The sequence below is a fragment of the Pogona vitticeps genome, chromosome 4 (genome assembly GCF_051106095.1).
Source record: "Pogona vitticeps strain Pit_001003342236 chromosome 4, PviZW2.1, whole genome shotgun sequence".
Lineage (NCBI taxonomy): Eukaryota > Metazoa > Chordata > Lepidosauria > Squamata > Agamidae > Pogona > Pogona vitticeps.
This window is the reverse complement of record NC_135786.1, coordinates 240145652-240159623: the sequence shown is the minus strand read 5'-3', so window position 1 is coordinate 240159623 and position 13972 is coordinate 240145652. Positions and strand designations below refer to the sequence as shown.

Genomic DNA, 13972 nt, shown 5'->3' with positions numbered 1-13972 from the left:
GGGCAATGTGTAGCCTGTATAATTAAAATTGTAAACCGCCCGGAGAGTGCTTGTGTCGTTATGGGGCGGTATATAAGTCCAATAAATAAATAAAATAAAAATAAATAAATTATGTTGACCCTGATGCTTAAAAGCAATAAGAAATGCTCTCAGCACAGATAAATGAGCCATTCGTATGAAGTCCATGTGTTGGAGCGAAATGAAATGTCATTGATGGTATAGATTGCAAAATTATATAAAAAATAAATACATCGACAGAAGAGAAGGCATAATGGACAACCCTGAAAGACATTTTTTAGGCTGGCTGGAGACGCGACCCCTATTATAATTGTTATGGTGTGTTATGATAGACTTCTCAGCTTGGTTTTTGGCTGTTATATATTCTTTTAAATTGTGCTTAAGGAACCTTCGACTGATCGTTTTCAGGATAATTACAATTTTCTACTTTTTAATATGGCTTTTTCTCCTGTATATAACATATGCTCAAATAAGCAGGACACACCTGTGAACACCCATCACCAACTTTTTCCTTTCCATTTAGAAATACCAGCTCTGAAGAAGTTTGCCATCGACACTGCTTTGAAGCACAGCATGGTAGCCACGGAAAAGGTCGTCAGGGACGTGGCTTGTGTCCTGGGCCAGATGGTCAATTTCCTGATGAGCCAGAGAGCTGAGGTCAGTAAAAAAGCGGGCGTTTGCAGGGGCTTCTCCTTGGTCAATAGGAATGTGTGGGTGAAACACTAGGGGACTTTTTATGGATTAATGCCTGCTCCCAGTGTTCCTGTTTACTGGCTTGGGATGGTAGTGGACACAATGTGAAATTGTGGGGAATTGCGGGGAGCTTTGCAAGACCCTACCCTATGTTCCCAGGATGCTGCAAAAGTAAGGATAGGGTGGGTTGGGTTGGTGGTGATGGTGGTGAAGGATTCAGGAAAACAATAAAGGATTCCATTGGTTAAAAAAAAAGCAGGCTTTAGGTTTGGAGGTAGTTGAGAGAGGTGTGGATGGTGTTTTTCCTGCCAAAGGGACGGGTGTCCTCCTGAAAGAGGGAGGAGCAGGGAAAGGGTCGCTGGGCATGTGGGTGGACATCTTAGAAGGGTTTTCCCCCCTGGTTTGGCAAGAGCGGAGGGGGTGGTGGTGCTTCTCCAGAGGGCGAGGAGCCTCTTGGGGGCTGCTTTGCTCTGGGCCAGGGCGGCTGCTTCTCACCTCCTCTGGTGTTGTGTGCTTTCACTTGCTTGCTTGCCTTTGCTCTCCAGGACTGCTCCCACCAGGCCCAGGTCCAGGAGACTGTGCAGCTGGCGTTGCAGGGCGTCCTCCCTCTCCTCCAGGAGCCCGTGGAGCGCAGCCTCTGTGACATTCAGCACTGCTTTGGTGTCCTGATCCGCAACAGCCTCAGGAAGGGGGCCGCTGAGGCCAAAGAGCTGTCTGAGGCCATCGTCAGGAGCTGGGGCTTGCCTGTAAGCAGCTTCCCTTCCTTTGTTGAAAGCGGGTCTCAACGGTGCCTGTGTTTTATTTCCCATGCTCCATGCCGTCACCTCTTGGTATTCTTTTGAGGCACCGAAAATCAGCAGGGGAAGCCATGGCAAACCAGGAGGGAAAGAGAACAAACAGCCTTTTGGGGAAAAAATGAACACTTTGCTGCTTTCGTAGTGTTGGCACTTTTGAAGAAACAAAGAAGGACTGCTGTGGGGCAGATGGAAGTGCTAACCAGTATTAAAGTGCTAACAAGGTGCTAATTGGCAAGTCATCCCCCCCCCGAATTTCTCTCCTGAATGCTGTAGCAAAAGCCTGTTTCAGCACTGAATCGAACTCCCTCCTCCTTTTTTAAAGAAATGGCTTGGAGATGGGGTGCTCAGGGGAGGAGAAGGTATCCCACAGATGTAAGTAAAGCAGGTCGGAGGTTGGAACTATGGCTGACTCAAATCCTGACCTTAAAAACTTCATAGAGGGCGAGATCTGCCTGGGGGGGAAGGGGAGGGGGGAGTTGCTTGGACCTCATGGCCATGAGCATGAGCCGCACTCTCCTCCTCTTACTTTCCACGTGGCTTGTGCCAAAGATTCTAGTTAGTTCCGCCTTAGTGGTTCAGGTCTTGTGGAGGAAAGCGGCCATCATGGCCAAGCCTCTCTGCCTCCCTCTGCTTTGGTATAGCTTCCACTCCTTTCTGAAAGTGCTGGTGGGAGGATGCCTTGATGGGGCTCGCTCGCTTGGCGGCTGCAGCTGCCGCCGCCTGGGCTGCCAGAGTGCCTGTAGCTCATGGCCCTGGAAGTGGGCCCCTCGAACAGGTGAGACAACCGAGCGGTCTCCGTTGCGGTTCTCAGCTCTGCGCCCCTCTTTTCTTCTCGCCTTCTCCCCTCCCAGCCTTTCTCCCTGCCGCATGCCACCTACCGGGCCGCGTGCTGTCGTCATGGGGTCTACACCTCTCCATCTCTAAAGAACCAGCATGTGGATTTCAATAGGTGCCTGGCAGAACCAATATTCAGGGCCATCGCTGTGACGTGGAATCATGTTTTCAGGTACGTTCTGTTTTGTTCTTGTTTGGAAGCCAGTAGAAATTGGCTCTGGTTGTCCTGTAAGGAATGAGTGCAGAACTTGGGGTCAGCCTTACAACTTTTGTCTAATGTAGATATATATTTCCAGTGGGGATAGGATTTGGGGGAAGGGAATTTGGAGTTAGGGGCGGGAGGTATGGATAGAAAAAAAGGTAAAATTCCAGAGAGTGAGATAGTACATTTACATCAACTTACACAATTGTACGGGAAAGAAAGATAAAAAGGAAAACAGCAGATTTTCCAGTATTACTCTATTGACTAATCTATCTTTTCCCTCGTTGGACCTTCACATTCTTCTTTCGTCTATGCTTTCCGAGCTATCTTTCAAGTCTAATTATGAAATTATTCCCTGTATATCCACCAAACATAATAAAAGTCCCCTCCGGGGTTTTACGTTTCCCACACTATTTAAAAACATTTTTTTATCTTTTTTTAAAAAAATTGTTGGCATTGTATACAATTTGTAAATCATATATCATCTATAAAACATCTCATCTGCATTTTCTTCAATAGTTCTTGATTTTTGATCATTAATATTTTTCTACCATTTTATACCCATTATATCCTACAGTCTTTAACCATTTTATTCATTTAGTCCATCTTTATTGTTGAGGTAGGTTTTCTTTCCTCCTCTGGATCCTCTTGTTTATGTAGGTGTGCTTTTCTTTAGAGCTTCTCGCTTGCTCTTCAGCTCTAGTCGAGCTTCTTTCTGCTTCTGGTCTTGAAGATCCATTTGATTTCTCCTCTTCTAGTTTCTCCTCTGCTTTTTTCCCTCCTTTTTTCCTGCCCAACCACTTCCCCTTTGTTTCATAAAATCTTCTGCCTTCCTTTTCGAGTCAATATAGTGGGCCTGTTCCTAGAATTCAAAGAGGACACCTTCAGGCACCAACCACTTATACATCATTGATCTCATTTGTAGATTAACAAAGTAATTTTCATCGTGCTTTTTTTCCCCATTTCAATTCTCCCATCTCTGTATACAAGGTCTCCAGTCTTGCTTCTGTTCCTTTTTATGTCCCACCTATTCTGGCAATTGGTTTTTTATTTTCTGTAATTTGAGGGAGGCCCCAGCTGCGATTCAAGGAGATCTGCAAGAGGGATATGAACAGAATGGACCTCCACAGATGGGAAACCTTGACCTCTGAGCGTTCAGCCTTGAGGCAGGCCGTGGGTCATGACATCTCCCAATTTGAAGAGACCCTTGTCCAGCAGGCTGAGGCATAGAGGTAGTCCTGAAACCAGCAAAATCAGAGAACTGGACAGGGGATCGATTATATTGGTCTTCAGGGTGGAAGGGATGATACTGTTTAAGCCTTTTGTCAGCAGATGTGGCTGTAGCTTACTTCTCTTTCTCAGTCTTATTCACATCTCCGATCCAAGAGCGGGGTGGAGCTTCCCTCCAGGTAGTAAGTTCTCAGAGTTGCCAAGTCACAACAATAAAGGTTCTGCAGTGTTTTGAAGTAACTGATATTTCAGAGAGTGAAGGGAGCAAGGCTTTTATCTTAGATTGATCCCCTTTCGTGTCAAGGTCGTTTTCTCCCTCGTTCTCCCTTTCTCTCTTCTCTCCTCTTGTTCTCCTGATCCAAGCTGGGGTGGGGTGGGGGGCTCGCTTCTGCCATGACAGTAAGATTTTTTTAAAGGTAAAGTCCATTTGTTGACTCTTTATATCTATCTCTTTTCTGTGTAGTTCTTTGGATCCATGGAGGTTTTCCTTATATGAACAGATATTTTAACTTACTCAGAGCCTCCGGTGGAGATATTTCCAACATCCTTTTGCATGCTCTCACTCTCCGCTTGGGGTGTTCCCAGCTCTTTGCAAGATAGCTTTCTCTTCAGTCTTCGCACTCGGATGCAACTTTGGAGGGGGAAACAGCCTAGGCTGATCCCATTCCCCCTTTTGTCATCTCTGCTGCTTCAGATGCCACTTCTAATAGACCATCCTTTCCCTCCTCCCAGTTTGGGAGGGGGCGGACCAGTTCTTGCAGCAACAAAACCCTGCCTCCTGCTGACCGATCTCACTGTGCCCGGGGTGGGGAGGGGAGGGGAGGGGGTGGCAGGTGGCAAAGAAAGCTCCACCACTTTGAGAGAAGCCCGTCAGGACTTTACATGGAGCACAGAGAATGCGAGCCAGTCAGGCTGTGAAATGAGGCTGAGCACTGGCGGCTGGGTAAGCCGGACCCTGTGAGTCACCCATGTTTTAGCAACTGAGGCCTTGCACGCCCGAGGGAGCTGGGCCCACGGCGTGTCAGTGGCCTCTTCTGTCTCCTCCCTTCCCTGTTGCAGCTTTAGGCTGGTCGAGTCGATTCAGGACTTTGGCAAAGGTGTCTTGGAGAAGTTGAACTCCTTCTTCAGAGATCTTGAAAGGCAACTGAGCCGGGGTGTGGAGGCGATCCATGCCGTTTCTGTGCAGCAGACGGAAGCCGCTCGAGCAAGGGTGAGTTTGGGGCTGGCCTGCTGGAGGCATGGGCCTCCTCCGTGGGGTCTGTTGACCGCCCGGAACGCCTCCCTGCGTGGAAGGCCCCTGTTATTCGCTGGGGGATGCAAGCTGTGGCCTTTGCAAGGGCAGAGGTTGTGCTTAAGACAGGAGAGGGTTTGTGGGGTGCCTGGGAATCTCAAAGCATTCCTCTCCCCTTCTCAGTTGCTCAGCTTTGTCCTCGAGTTGAAGGACTTCATCACCCGGGAGCAGCGGAAGATCTCCCGCCTTCTGACTCCAGAAATCAAGGCTCACATGGAACCGGCCTATGCAGGTAACAACGTACGGTGCTGGAGCCCGTTCTCTGGGTCTCCAAGGTCCACAGCCCTCTGTGGCCTGTGGACCCTGACCTTCATGCTGCTCAGCACCCTCTCGGTGGTTTGCTAGTCACCGATGGAGGAGAAGAGGACCTCCAGGGTGGGGTATTCGTGGGTCTTTGTCATGGTTTCTGTACATCTGTGCATACGGTTCTGTGCCTTTGAGAAGCGACCGCTGGGAACCTTCTGGAAAGAGATGCTGGGGTGGGCTTGCCTCTCCTGTCCAGAGGGCGTGCATGTGGGTTGCCAGGGTGCCCTTGAGTGCTGCTCCTTCCACCACAGACAGTCATCGGGCACCTTCCAGGTAGAACCCAAGGGTCCTTTTGCCATTCTTGCTTTTCGTAATGTTTCTTCTTCCCAATGGGAACTTCAGTTAGTCAATGCCAGACTGAAATCTTGTCTCGGGGGGAGGAGGGGAGGCCATTGCTGCCACTGGCTCTCCTGCTGTACAATGGCCTCTCCCGTTCTTAATTTTCTGGGGCTCTTTAAAGGGCCTCTGATGTTGATCTCCATGTCATCTGCTCTTGAACCGAGGGAACGTCGCTCTTCCCACCACCCTTGGCCTCTCCCTGTGGCGTCCTCCCTCTGGGTCGCCTGTCTGGCCACTGAGATAGATGCATGAACTGAGCTGTTGGGCTGAGGCGTGTGCAGTTTGGTTCTGGTCCCTGGTGAAAGCTGCTCACGTCTGGCATGTTCTGGGCACAGTTGTACGCAGGGCCAGACCCGTTTTGAGTGAGATCCCGTATCCGTGAGGGCATCACTGTGGCAGGGAAGACCCCTGTCCTAGGAGGACTCAACAGAGTGTGACCAAGCTATCCAGAAAGCAGCACCTGTTCGCCGCTCCCTGTGTGGTTTGGGTACCTTTTTCCAAGTTGACTAGGGGCCTCTGTTAGGCGGGGGCCAGATTGCCCTTTCAGAGAGACCTCCAGCATCAGCTCCTGGCTTTCCCCATTTAAATTAGTATCCTATGGTATCTTTAGCAAGGGTAACCATGCTGTTCAAGCAGAGCTAATAGTAAATAACAAAGTGTCCTGATTAAATTCAAAGTGTGAATGTATTCGCGAAGGCTTTCACGGCCGGGATCTAATGGTTGTTGTGGGTTTTTCGGGCTCTTTGCGGTCCTCTGAAGATGCCGGCCACAGAGACTGGCGAAATGTTAGGAAGAACAACCTTCAGAACATGGCCAAAGAGCCCGAAAAACCCACAACAACCATCAAAGTGTGAAGTTTCTGTGTAGCAGCTAAGGTTGTATCACTGAACCTCTTGTCAAAGACCTTGCCAGATTGCCTTTCCAGGTGCTGGGTCAGAGGGGGTGGCGGGTTGGGGGTGGGAGTGGGAGTGTGGGTGGGGGCGGGAGTGACTTTTAAGCGACTGAAGGTGGAAGACATGGCTTTGCAGGGCAGCCTGTCTGGGTTAAGGAAGAAAACCTTGTGCACCTGAGACCAAGGAGAGGGCATGGTTGGAGGATGCCAGGGATACCTGAGGGCCTGTCCTGACCTTTAAAATGGTGCTGTAGCTTGTGCCCAGATGCGCGGCAAGGGCTATTTTGAACAAATGAAGGCAAGGATGGAGTCCCACATCCAGAGGGAGAAGGAGGTCATCTTTGATTCTGCCGTAAGGAAGCTGCAGGACCAGCTTGACCGGCTGCAGGTGAGAGTTCACGCCTGAGTTCTGTAAACTAACCAAGCAGCTGCATAACACCTGGCCGGCATTCCTGACTCCAGGCACCTTGGCTAGGCACCTGCCAGGCGACTCCTTTCTCCCCGCTTTGTCACTGGGGAGGGATCATGCCCCTCCCGCCTGGACAACAGCTCCTCTGCCGCTTCAGAATTGGGAGAAGGAATGGTCGGCTGGCTGGCTGGCCGGCCAGTTAAGAGTCCTGCTCTTACCTGCCTCTTTCCTGGGCTCGAGCTACAGGAAGCCAGACTGAGGCCGAATATCAGGAAGAACTTCCTAAATGAAGCAGTGAGTGCTCCAGTTCTCTGGAGGCATTTGGGAGAAAAAAAGAGGACACTCATCTGTCAAATCTGTCAAATCTGATGTGGATTCCTGCACGGAGCAAGGGGTTGGAGTTGGTGGCCTTTTCCAACTCTGTGATTCTGTGACACAGCATGAAAAGGAAGGGGTTTAGGGAAAGGAGGATTAGAAGAGCAGACACAGTCCCAGGATTCATGAGTACAAAATCCAGCCAGTAGCAAGCCGAGTTCAGGAGACAGTAAACCCAAGAGCGGGCCACAGAGTGGGGCTTGAGCAGGAGAGAAAGGCTTCCGTTTTCCTTCCCTCTGGCTGGCCTCGCAGCGGCTAATTGCGTACCCCTCTCAACAGAACTGTGATAGCAGGAAAGCTGCTTGGTTGTCTGCAGAGGAGTTACTAGAAAGTCCCTGGAGTGGATGGAGGAGCCTCTCCTCTGGCTTGCGACACCAGCAGGAAGGAGATTCACCTGAACCCCCCCACCCTAGGGTGGCTCTTCCTAAGGCGGGTGGCCCACAGCAGCAGCAGGCCTAGCTGAATGCCGCTGGGTGGAGACTCTCTTCCTCTACCCCATCCCCACTCCAGTCTCCTGCAAAGCTGAAGGAGGCGCCAGATGGCTCTGAATCCTGGCATGGCTTGGGCAAGAGTGGAGAGGGAGTGGAGCCCCTCTTGAGCTGGCTTTGTCCCTTTGGGCTTTGATCTCTGGAATACCTTCCCTGGTCAAAACCTCTGTCAGAGGCTGCCAGATCAAGCCCCATCAGAGAGACTTTGTTCCTCTCTCAGACGACTCCTTCCCAACTGGTCTGGGGCTCTTTTCTTCGGCAGTGGCCTCCACGGTTCCTTCAGGCCACGTGCATACCTTGGCTTCTGAGGAAGGGGGCTCTTACCCAGCGTTTTTCGCTTGAGACCTCCTGGTGAGACCACCTGCAGTTCTCATTTTTCTCCTGTCTGCTCAGCAGCTTCAGCCCAGCCAGCCTTCTGCCCCCTTTTCAGTTTTAGGGTTACTTCATGACGTGCAGGGCCAGCACTCTTGTTGTGCAGGTAGAAGGATAAAGGGCAGCGTGTGAGGAAAGGCGGGCCTCAGAAGCCTGATTTGTGGCCCTAAAGCAGTGGTTTGGAAATCGAGATGGAAAAAATTATAACAGAAGAACAGAAAGGCCAAAGTGCTGAATTCCTATTTTAGCTCAGTCTTTTCCCAGAGGACAGACTATGGACCTCCAGACGTATGTGAAGGGCAAGGGGAGGGGACAGGATTGCAGGTGGAGATGGACAAACAGATAGTCAAGGAATCCCTTACCACCTTGAACAAGTTCAAATCTCCACAGCCAGATGAACTGCATCCGAGAGTAATGAAAGAATTGGCCGAAGAACTCTCAGAACCACTTTCCATTATTTTCACAAAATCATGGGAAACAGTTAAGGTGCCAGATGTTTAGAGGAGGGCTAATGTTCTTATTTTCAAAAAGGGCGCAAAGGAGGAACCTGGGAACTGCAGATCAGTCTTATTGACATCAATTCCAAGGAAAATTCTGGAACAGATTATAAAACAGTCACTATACAAGGACCTAGAAAACAATGCAGTAATAACTACAAGCCAACATGGGTTTGTTGAGAACAAATCCTGCCAGACTAATCTGATCTCATTTTTCGATCGGGTCATCTCCCTGATAGATAGAGGGAATACTGTAGACGTAGTATATCTTGACTTCAGCAAAGCTTTTGACAAAGTGCCCCATGATATCCTAATTAGCAAGCTAACTAGGTGTTGCCTGGACAGATCAAGTGGCAGGTGGATACACGATTGGCTACAGAATCGTACTCAGAGGGTGATTATTAATGGGTCCTTCTCTAACTGGGAGGAGGGCATTAGTGGGGTACCCCAGGGCTTCAACATTTTTATTAATAGCCTGGATCAGGGGGTGCAGGAATGCTAATCAGATTTGCAGATGACACAAAATTGGGTGGAATAGCAAACACCTTGGAAGACAGAAACAAAATTCAGTTCTGGACATCGGACTTCAAGAAAGATACTGACAAACTGGAACAAGTTCAGAGGAGGGCAACAAGGATGATCAGGGAGCTGGAAACCAAGCCCTGTGAGGAAAGACTGAAAAAAATGGGCATGTTTAGCCTTTAGACAAGAAGGCAGAGGGTAAATAGGACTGCACTTTTCAAATACCTGAAAAGATGCCATACGGAGGAGGGGGAGGATCTGTTCTCGATCCTCCCAAAGTGCAGGACACACAACAATGGGCTCAAAAGACAGGAAGTCAGATTTTGGCTGAATATCAGGAAAAACCTAATAGAGTACAATGATGGGGCCCATGACCTTGGGGAGGTGGTGAGCATGCCAACGCTGGAGGCCTTCAAGAGAAAAGCTAGACACCCATCTGTCAGATTTACTTGCCTTGAATTCCTGCACGGAGTAGAGGGTTGGACTTGATGGCCTTAGAGGCTCCTACCAACTTCAGGATTCTATGGTTCCCAACGCTGGGGGAAACCAGGTATTCTTGAACTGCAAATCCTAGTGGGGAAGGCTTTGGGGAATTCCATTCCAAGAACTCCCCAATTACCTAAGGTTGGGAACCCCTGCCCTAAAGAGTCGGGGGGGGGGCCCTCTTGCAAGAAGATGCAGAAGAACCCTTGGGACAGGATCTGGAAGCCTGAGCAGGGAGGAGGGAGGAGGAAGCGCCAGGGTCGGGAACTCTGCTTGAAGGGGATATTAGTCAGCAGCCAGGTCTCGGAGGGGTGGTGGGAAAGGGCAGAAGTGCACTTGCCCAGTTTCATTGGAGGGAGAGAGACGACAGCAGTGCATTGACAGGAAATGCTGGAAGCCGTTTTGAGTTTCAAGATCTAAGGCCAGGAGTTTCTTAGGCTTTTCGTTCCAGTTTGCTCTTGATTTGGGACCACCAAGTCTTCGGCCGTGGCCGTGGCTGGCTGACTCTTGATGCGTGGCTGTCTATAGTGTGGGTCCTGTTCAAGGCACCACTGCCCCTCTGCCGGAGTCAACAAAATACACTGGAACACGTTCCAATTATAAATTCAATACAGCCTCGTTAGATCTGGGATGCCAGGCTTCTGGTGGGCCCTCTCTGGCTCTCCCGTGTGCCCAGGCAGGAATGGCTCTCCTTTTCTTCCCCACGGCACAGAGAGGTCTCTGGTGAGCAGATCAGATGCCTTGCAGGACAGACTTTAAAAATTACAGTTTGCTTCTCCCTGAGTTGGCTAGATAGGCGGGATATAAATAAAATAAATAAATAAATAAATAAATAAATAAATAATGACTGTCTTCGGATGACTGAAAGCGTAAAGACTTCACTGATCACCCTCAGTGTTTTTGGAGTTCCTATTCTGGCTTGCTGTGCTCTGCTGAATTAATCCTGCACTGCCCCCTTGGCTGGCATCCAGCTTTTGCAGCCTGCCTTACGCTTTTCTCTTCTCTTCTCTGCAAGCTGCATGTGCTCATCTATGTGAGGAGTTTCCTTTGTTGCCCTGGTATGTGCCTTGTCGCTTGTGATTCCTCACGCGGTCGTTCTCAGGCATGGGGTGTCAAGGTGCTTCACAGCTGGCCTGAATGCACTGGGCACCCAGCCCCATTCAGTTGGGGTTTATTTATTTATTTAAAATATTTTGACTTTTCTCCTTAAGAAAAGGACCCCAAGCAGGCTACAACATTAAAGGAGAGTGTTGAAGCTCAAAACAGTGAGTATACAAATGCTAAAAGGGATTGAACAAATGCCATACCAAAATTAATAATAAGCAAGAAGGGAAACACATTCCAAGCAGTAAAGCACAACCATCCGCCTAAAAACCGCACTCGGGCAGCCAGTGATTCATGCCTGAAGAGAACAGTCTTGGCCTATTTGCGGAAGGATAGCCAAGATGGAGCCAGCCTCGCTTCCAGTGGGAGGGAGTTCCAAGAGTCTGGGAACAGCCACAGAGAAGGCCCCTCTCCTGTGTTCCTAGCCAACAGACCTGTGGTTGTCAGTGCAGCCTGGCTGCTTATACATCTGTGACATACCGAGAGCTTGATGGTCCCTTCTGTGTGCTGTTTGGGGGGGGGGGGCTCTTTCAGCCTGAGGTCTGTGCACAGGATCACAGGAGTCCTTGTGGGGAGGACTGCACTCCAGTGGTGGTGGATGGGAAAAAGGAGGATGAAAAATGCCTGTGTGTTTTAGCCTTGTGTTGCTCAGGCCAGTTGCTAAGCTTCAAGAACAATGTGGGACGGTACATAGGAAAGTTTGGGAAACACTGCAAGGTGATAACTGGTCATGGGAGGGGTGTGGACTTCTGGGGGCGTGCAGCAGGTCCAAAATGCCGCAGGCAGATTGCTAACAGAGGCTAGTTACAGGGAACATATAACCCCACCCCAGCCCAACCCCCCTGATTCCAACAGCTCCACTGACTGCTGATTTCCATTTCTGGGCACAATTCTAGTTGTTCGCTCTAATCTATAAAGCCTTAAATGGTCTGGGCCCCAGCTGTTTCAAGGACCGCAAGCGCATCTCTCTTTATGAGTCTACTCGAGTGTTGAAATCACCAGCAGAGGTCTTCCCATCAGTCCCACCACCTTCACAAGTAGATTTTGGTGGTGATACGGAAGAGGGCCTTCTCTGTGGCTGCTCCCAGAGACTCTGGAAATCCCTCCCACTGGAGGCCAGCCTGGCCCCAATCTTTGCTCTCCTTCCACAAGCAAGCAAAGCCCTTTCACTTCAGGCAAGATTTCCCTTAATGACTGGTGGTCTGAAAGGGGGGGGGGTTGTACAAATTTGTATTTGTGAAGGCTTATATTCTTCCCATTGTACAGATTGTTGCGCTCAGTTGCTTTCAAATTTGTTTTTAGTATTAGTTTTAATCACAATTTTTAATATAATACATGTTTGATTCTAATATTGGTATACTCAGTGTTTTTAGCTTTTGAATATTGTCCTTTAATTGTTATAAGCTGCCTTGGGTCATTTTAAGGAGAAACTTGGGGTAAAAATATTTTTCAACCCACCCACCAGCCCCAGACGCCTGGATTAGGATCTCAGGGGGCTCAGATTTGGGCCCAGGGCAGCTGTTTGTTCATTTCCTGGGGGCCGATGCGGCCCTTCCCATGGCTCTGGCCTAGCCTTCCGGCTTTAGTGGCCAGGAGGATCACCATCACCAGGAAGGAGGGAGGGAGGGAAGGGGACCGGCCACCTTTAGGCTAACTAAAGTCTCTGGCGGACCTTTTTTTTTTTTCTTTTTTTTTGGTCTCAGCAAACAATCCAAGCCAGGCTTCAGAGCTTTGTCCAGGAGCTGACGAGATCCCTGAAGATGCAACTGGAGGCCGTGCTGAAGCCTGTCCAGAAGAACGCCAAGATCATCCCAGGTGAGGCCGGGTCTCTCCTCCGGGCTCTGCGGGTTTTGCTGCCACAGTGCCGGGGTGTGGAGCCCGGGGGGGGGGAAGAAGGCACGGGGGGGGCGCTTGGCGTCTGGGACTCCGTGGCGTTTCCCAGCGCTTGTGGGGAAGGGGGAGAGACCTAGGATGGAAGTCGAGCGGCCTTGGGACCTTCTCAGGAGAAAGGCAGGGTAAAAATATGTTAAATAAATTTAAAAAAATAGGGTGGGAGCAGCACTTGGTGTGCATCCCGCTGAAAGGCAGGGCATTGGCCTGTGCGCAGAAGGGGTTTGAAAGTAGGAGTCTATAAACACTCCCTCGAACTGGCGGAACGAGGTGGCCTTGGGAAGATCGGAGGCTGCCTTTCTGGTCATGCCTAGAAGGCTCCCCTTGCAAAGGCACCCACAGCGAGGCAGTCGGAGAAGGGGCTGCTGTGGGGTGGAGATCGCCACCCCTCCCTTGAGGGGTATTCTGACCGGCGTGACCTTGGGAGCAACAGTGGCCCCTGTGGTCTGAGGTGAATGGCTTTCCCCCCTTCCTAGAATTAATGAACATCTGTGCCAAAATGGACAAGATCTGCCGGCGCTCCTGTGTGGATTATATTCTTCCCAGCCCCACGAGGACGGCAGAGGACGGTTCCCTCTGGATGGAAGGAGAATCGCCGAAGGCTCAGGATCCCGCCAGCTTCGTGGTTCCGTTCCTGGACCTCCGGGTTGGGGCCGTCCGCCTCCCTCCCGTTGTATCCATCCAGGTAGGAATGAGCTTCATGCAAGAGGGGAGCTGTGGGGTCACGGGAAGGAGGCACAGCCTCCTGGAAGAAGATGCCCTTTGGCCCCACGCCCGAGGCCAGAACCAGAGCGACACTTGAACCGATCCTAGAATTCTTCGGAGAGAATCTGTGCCAAGAAGAGATTCTCTGTATTGCAGGAACGCTGTAGACGTCCGGAAAAGGCACGTTTTGCTTGCGCAATACAAAAGCCAGCAGCAAAACCACACAGAGTGCTTTGCCTCCCAGTGTAGGAAGCACCTCTTGCAGATTTTCCACTCTAGACCATCACGTGAAGGTTTCAGACTCAAGAGGGTTGCGCCTTCTGTCTTTAAATACTGCTGCGTTCAAGGGAGGCTTTGCTGGGATGATGGAGGTGTGTTTCAGCTACTGTGTGGCGCAGACACAACGCTCCCTGTCAGGAGCGTTCTACAGGCACCCTTGCTAAATAAAAATCTGCCCCCCCCCCCCCCCGGCTGCTGCCTTGTTGTGGCCTCATCTGGGTGGATGAGGAAAAGCTTTCACCTGGG

General features: G+C 50.3%; 1 protein-coding gene across 4 annotated transcripts in view; it reads left to right on the top strand.

Annotated features, from left to right (window-relative positions):
• The window catches only part of LOC110084817 (uncharacterized), a 47408-nt gene that overhangs the window by 23710 nt on the left and 9726 nt on the right, over nt 1–13972 (top strand). The window contains exons 16-24 of one of the 4 annotated variants that reach the window (XM_078392083.1): nt 542–675; nt 1257–1457; nt 2360–2514; nt 4834–4984; nt 5189–5297; nt 6857–6990; nt 12556–12667; nt 13219–13427; nt 13604–13692. In XM_078392083.1, the coding sequence (XP_078248209.1) occupies nt 542–675; nt 1257–1457; nt 2360–2514; nt 4834–4984; nt 5189–5297; nt 6857–6990; nt 12556–12667; nt 13219–13427; nt 13604–13692 (1294 nt within the window). The remainder of the gene's footprint in view (nt 1–541; nt 676–1256; nt 1458–2359; nt 2515–4833; nt 4985–5188; nt 5298–6856; nt 6991–12555; nt 12668–13218; nt 13428–13603; nt 13693–13972) is intronic. The other 3 variants (XR_013544418.1, XM_072999463.2, XM_078392084.1) reach the window with 3 other exon arrangements.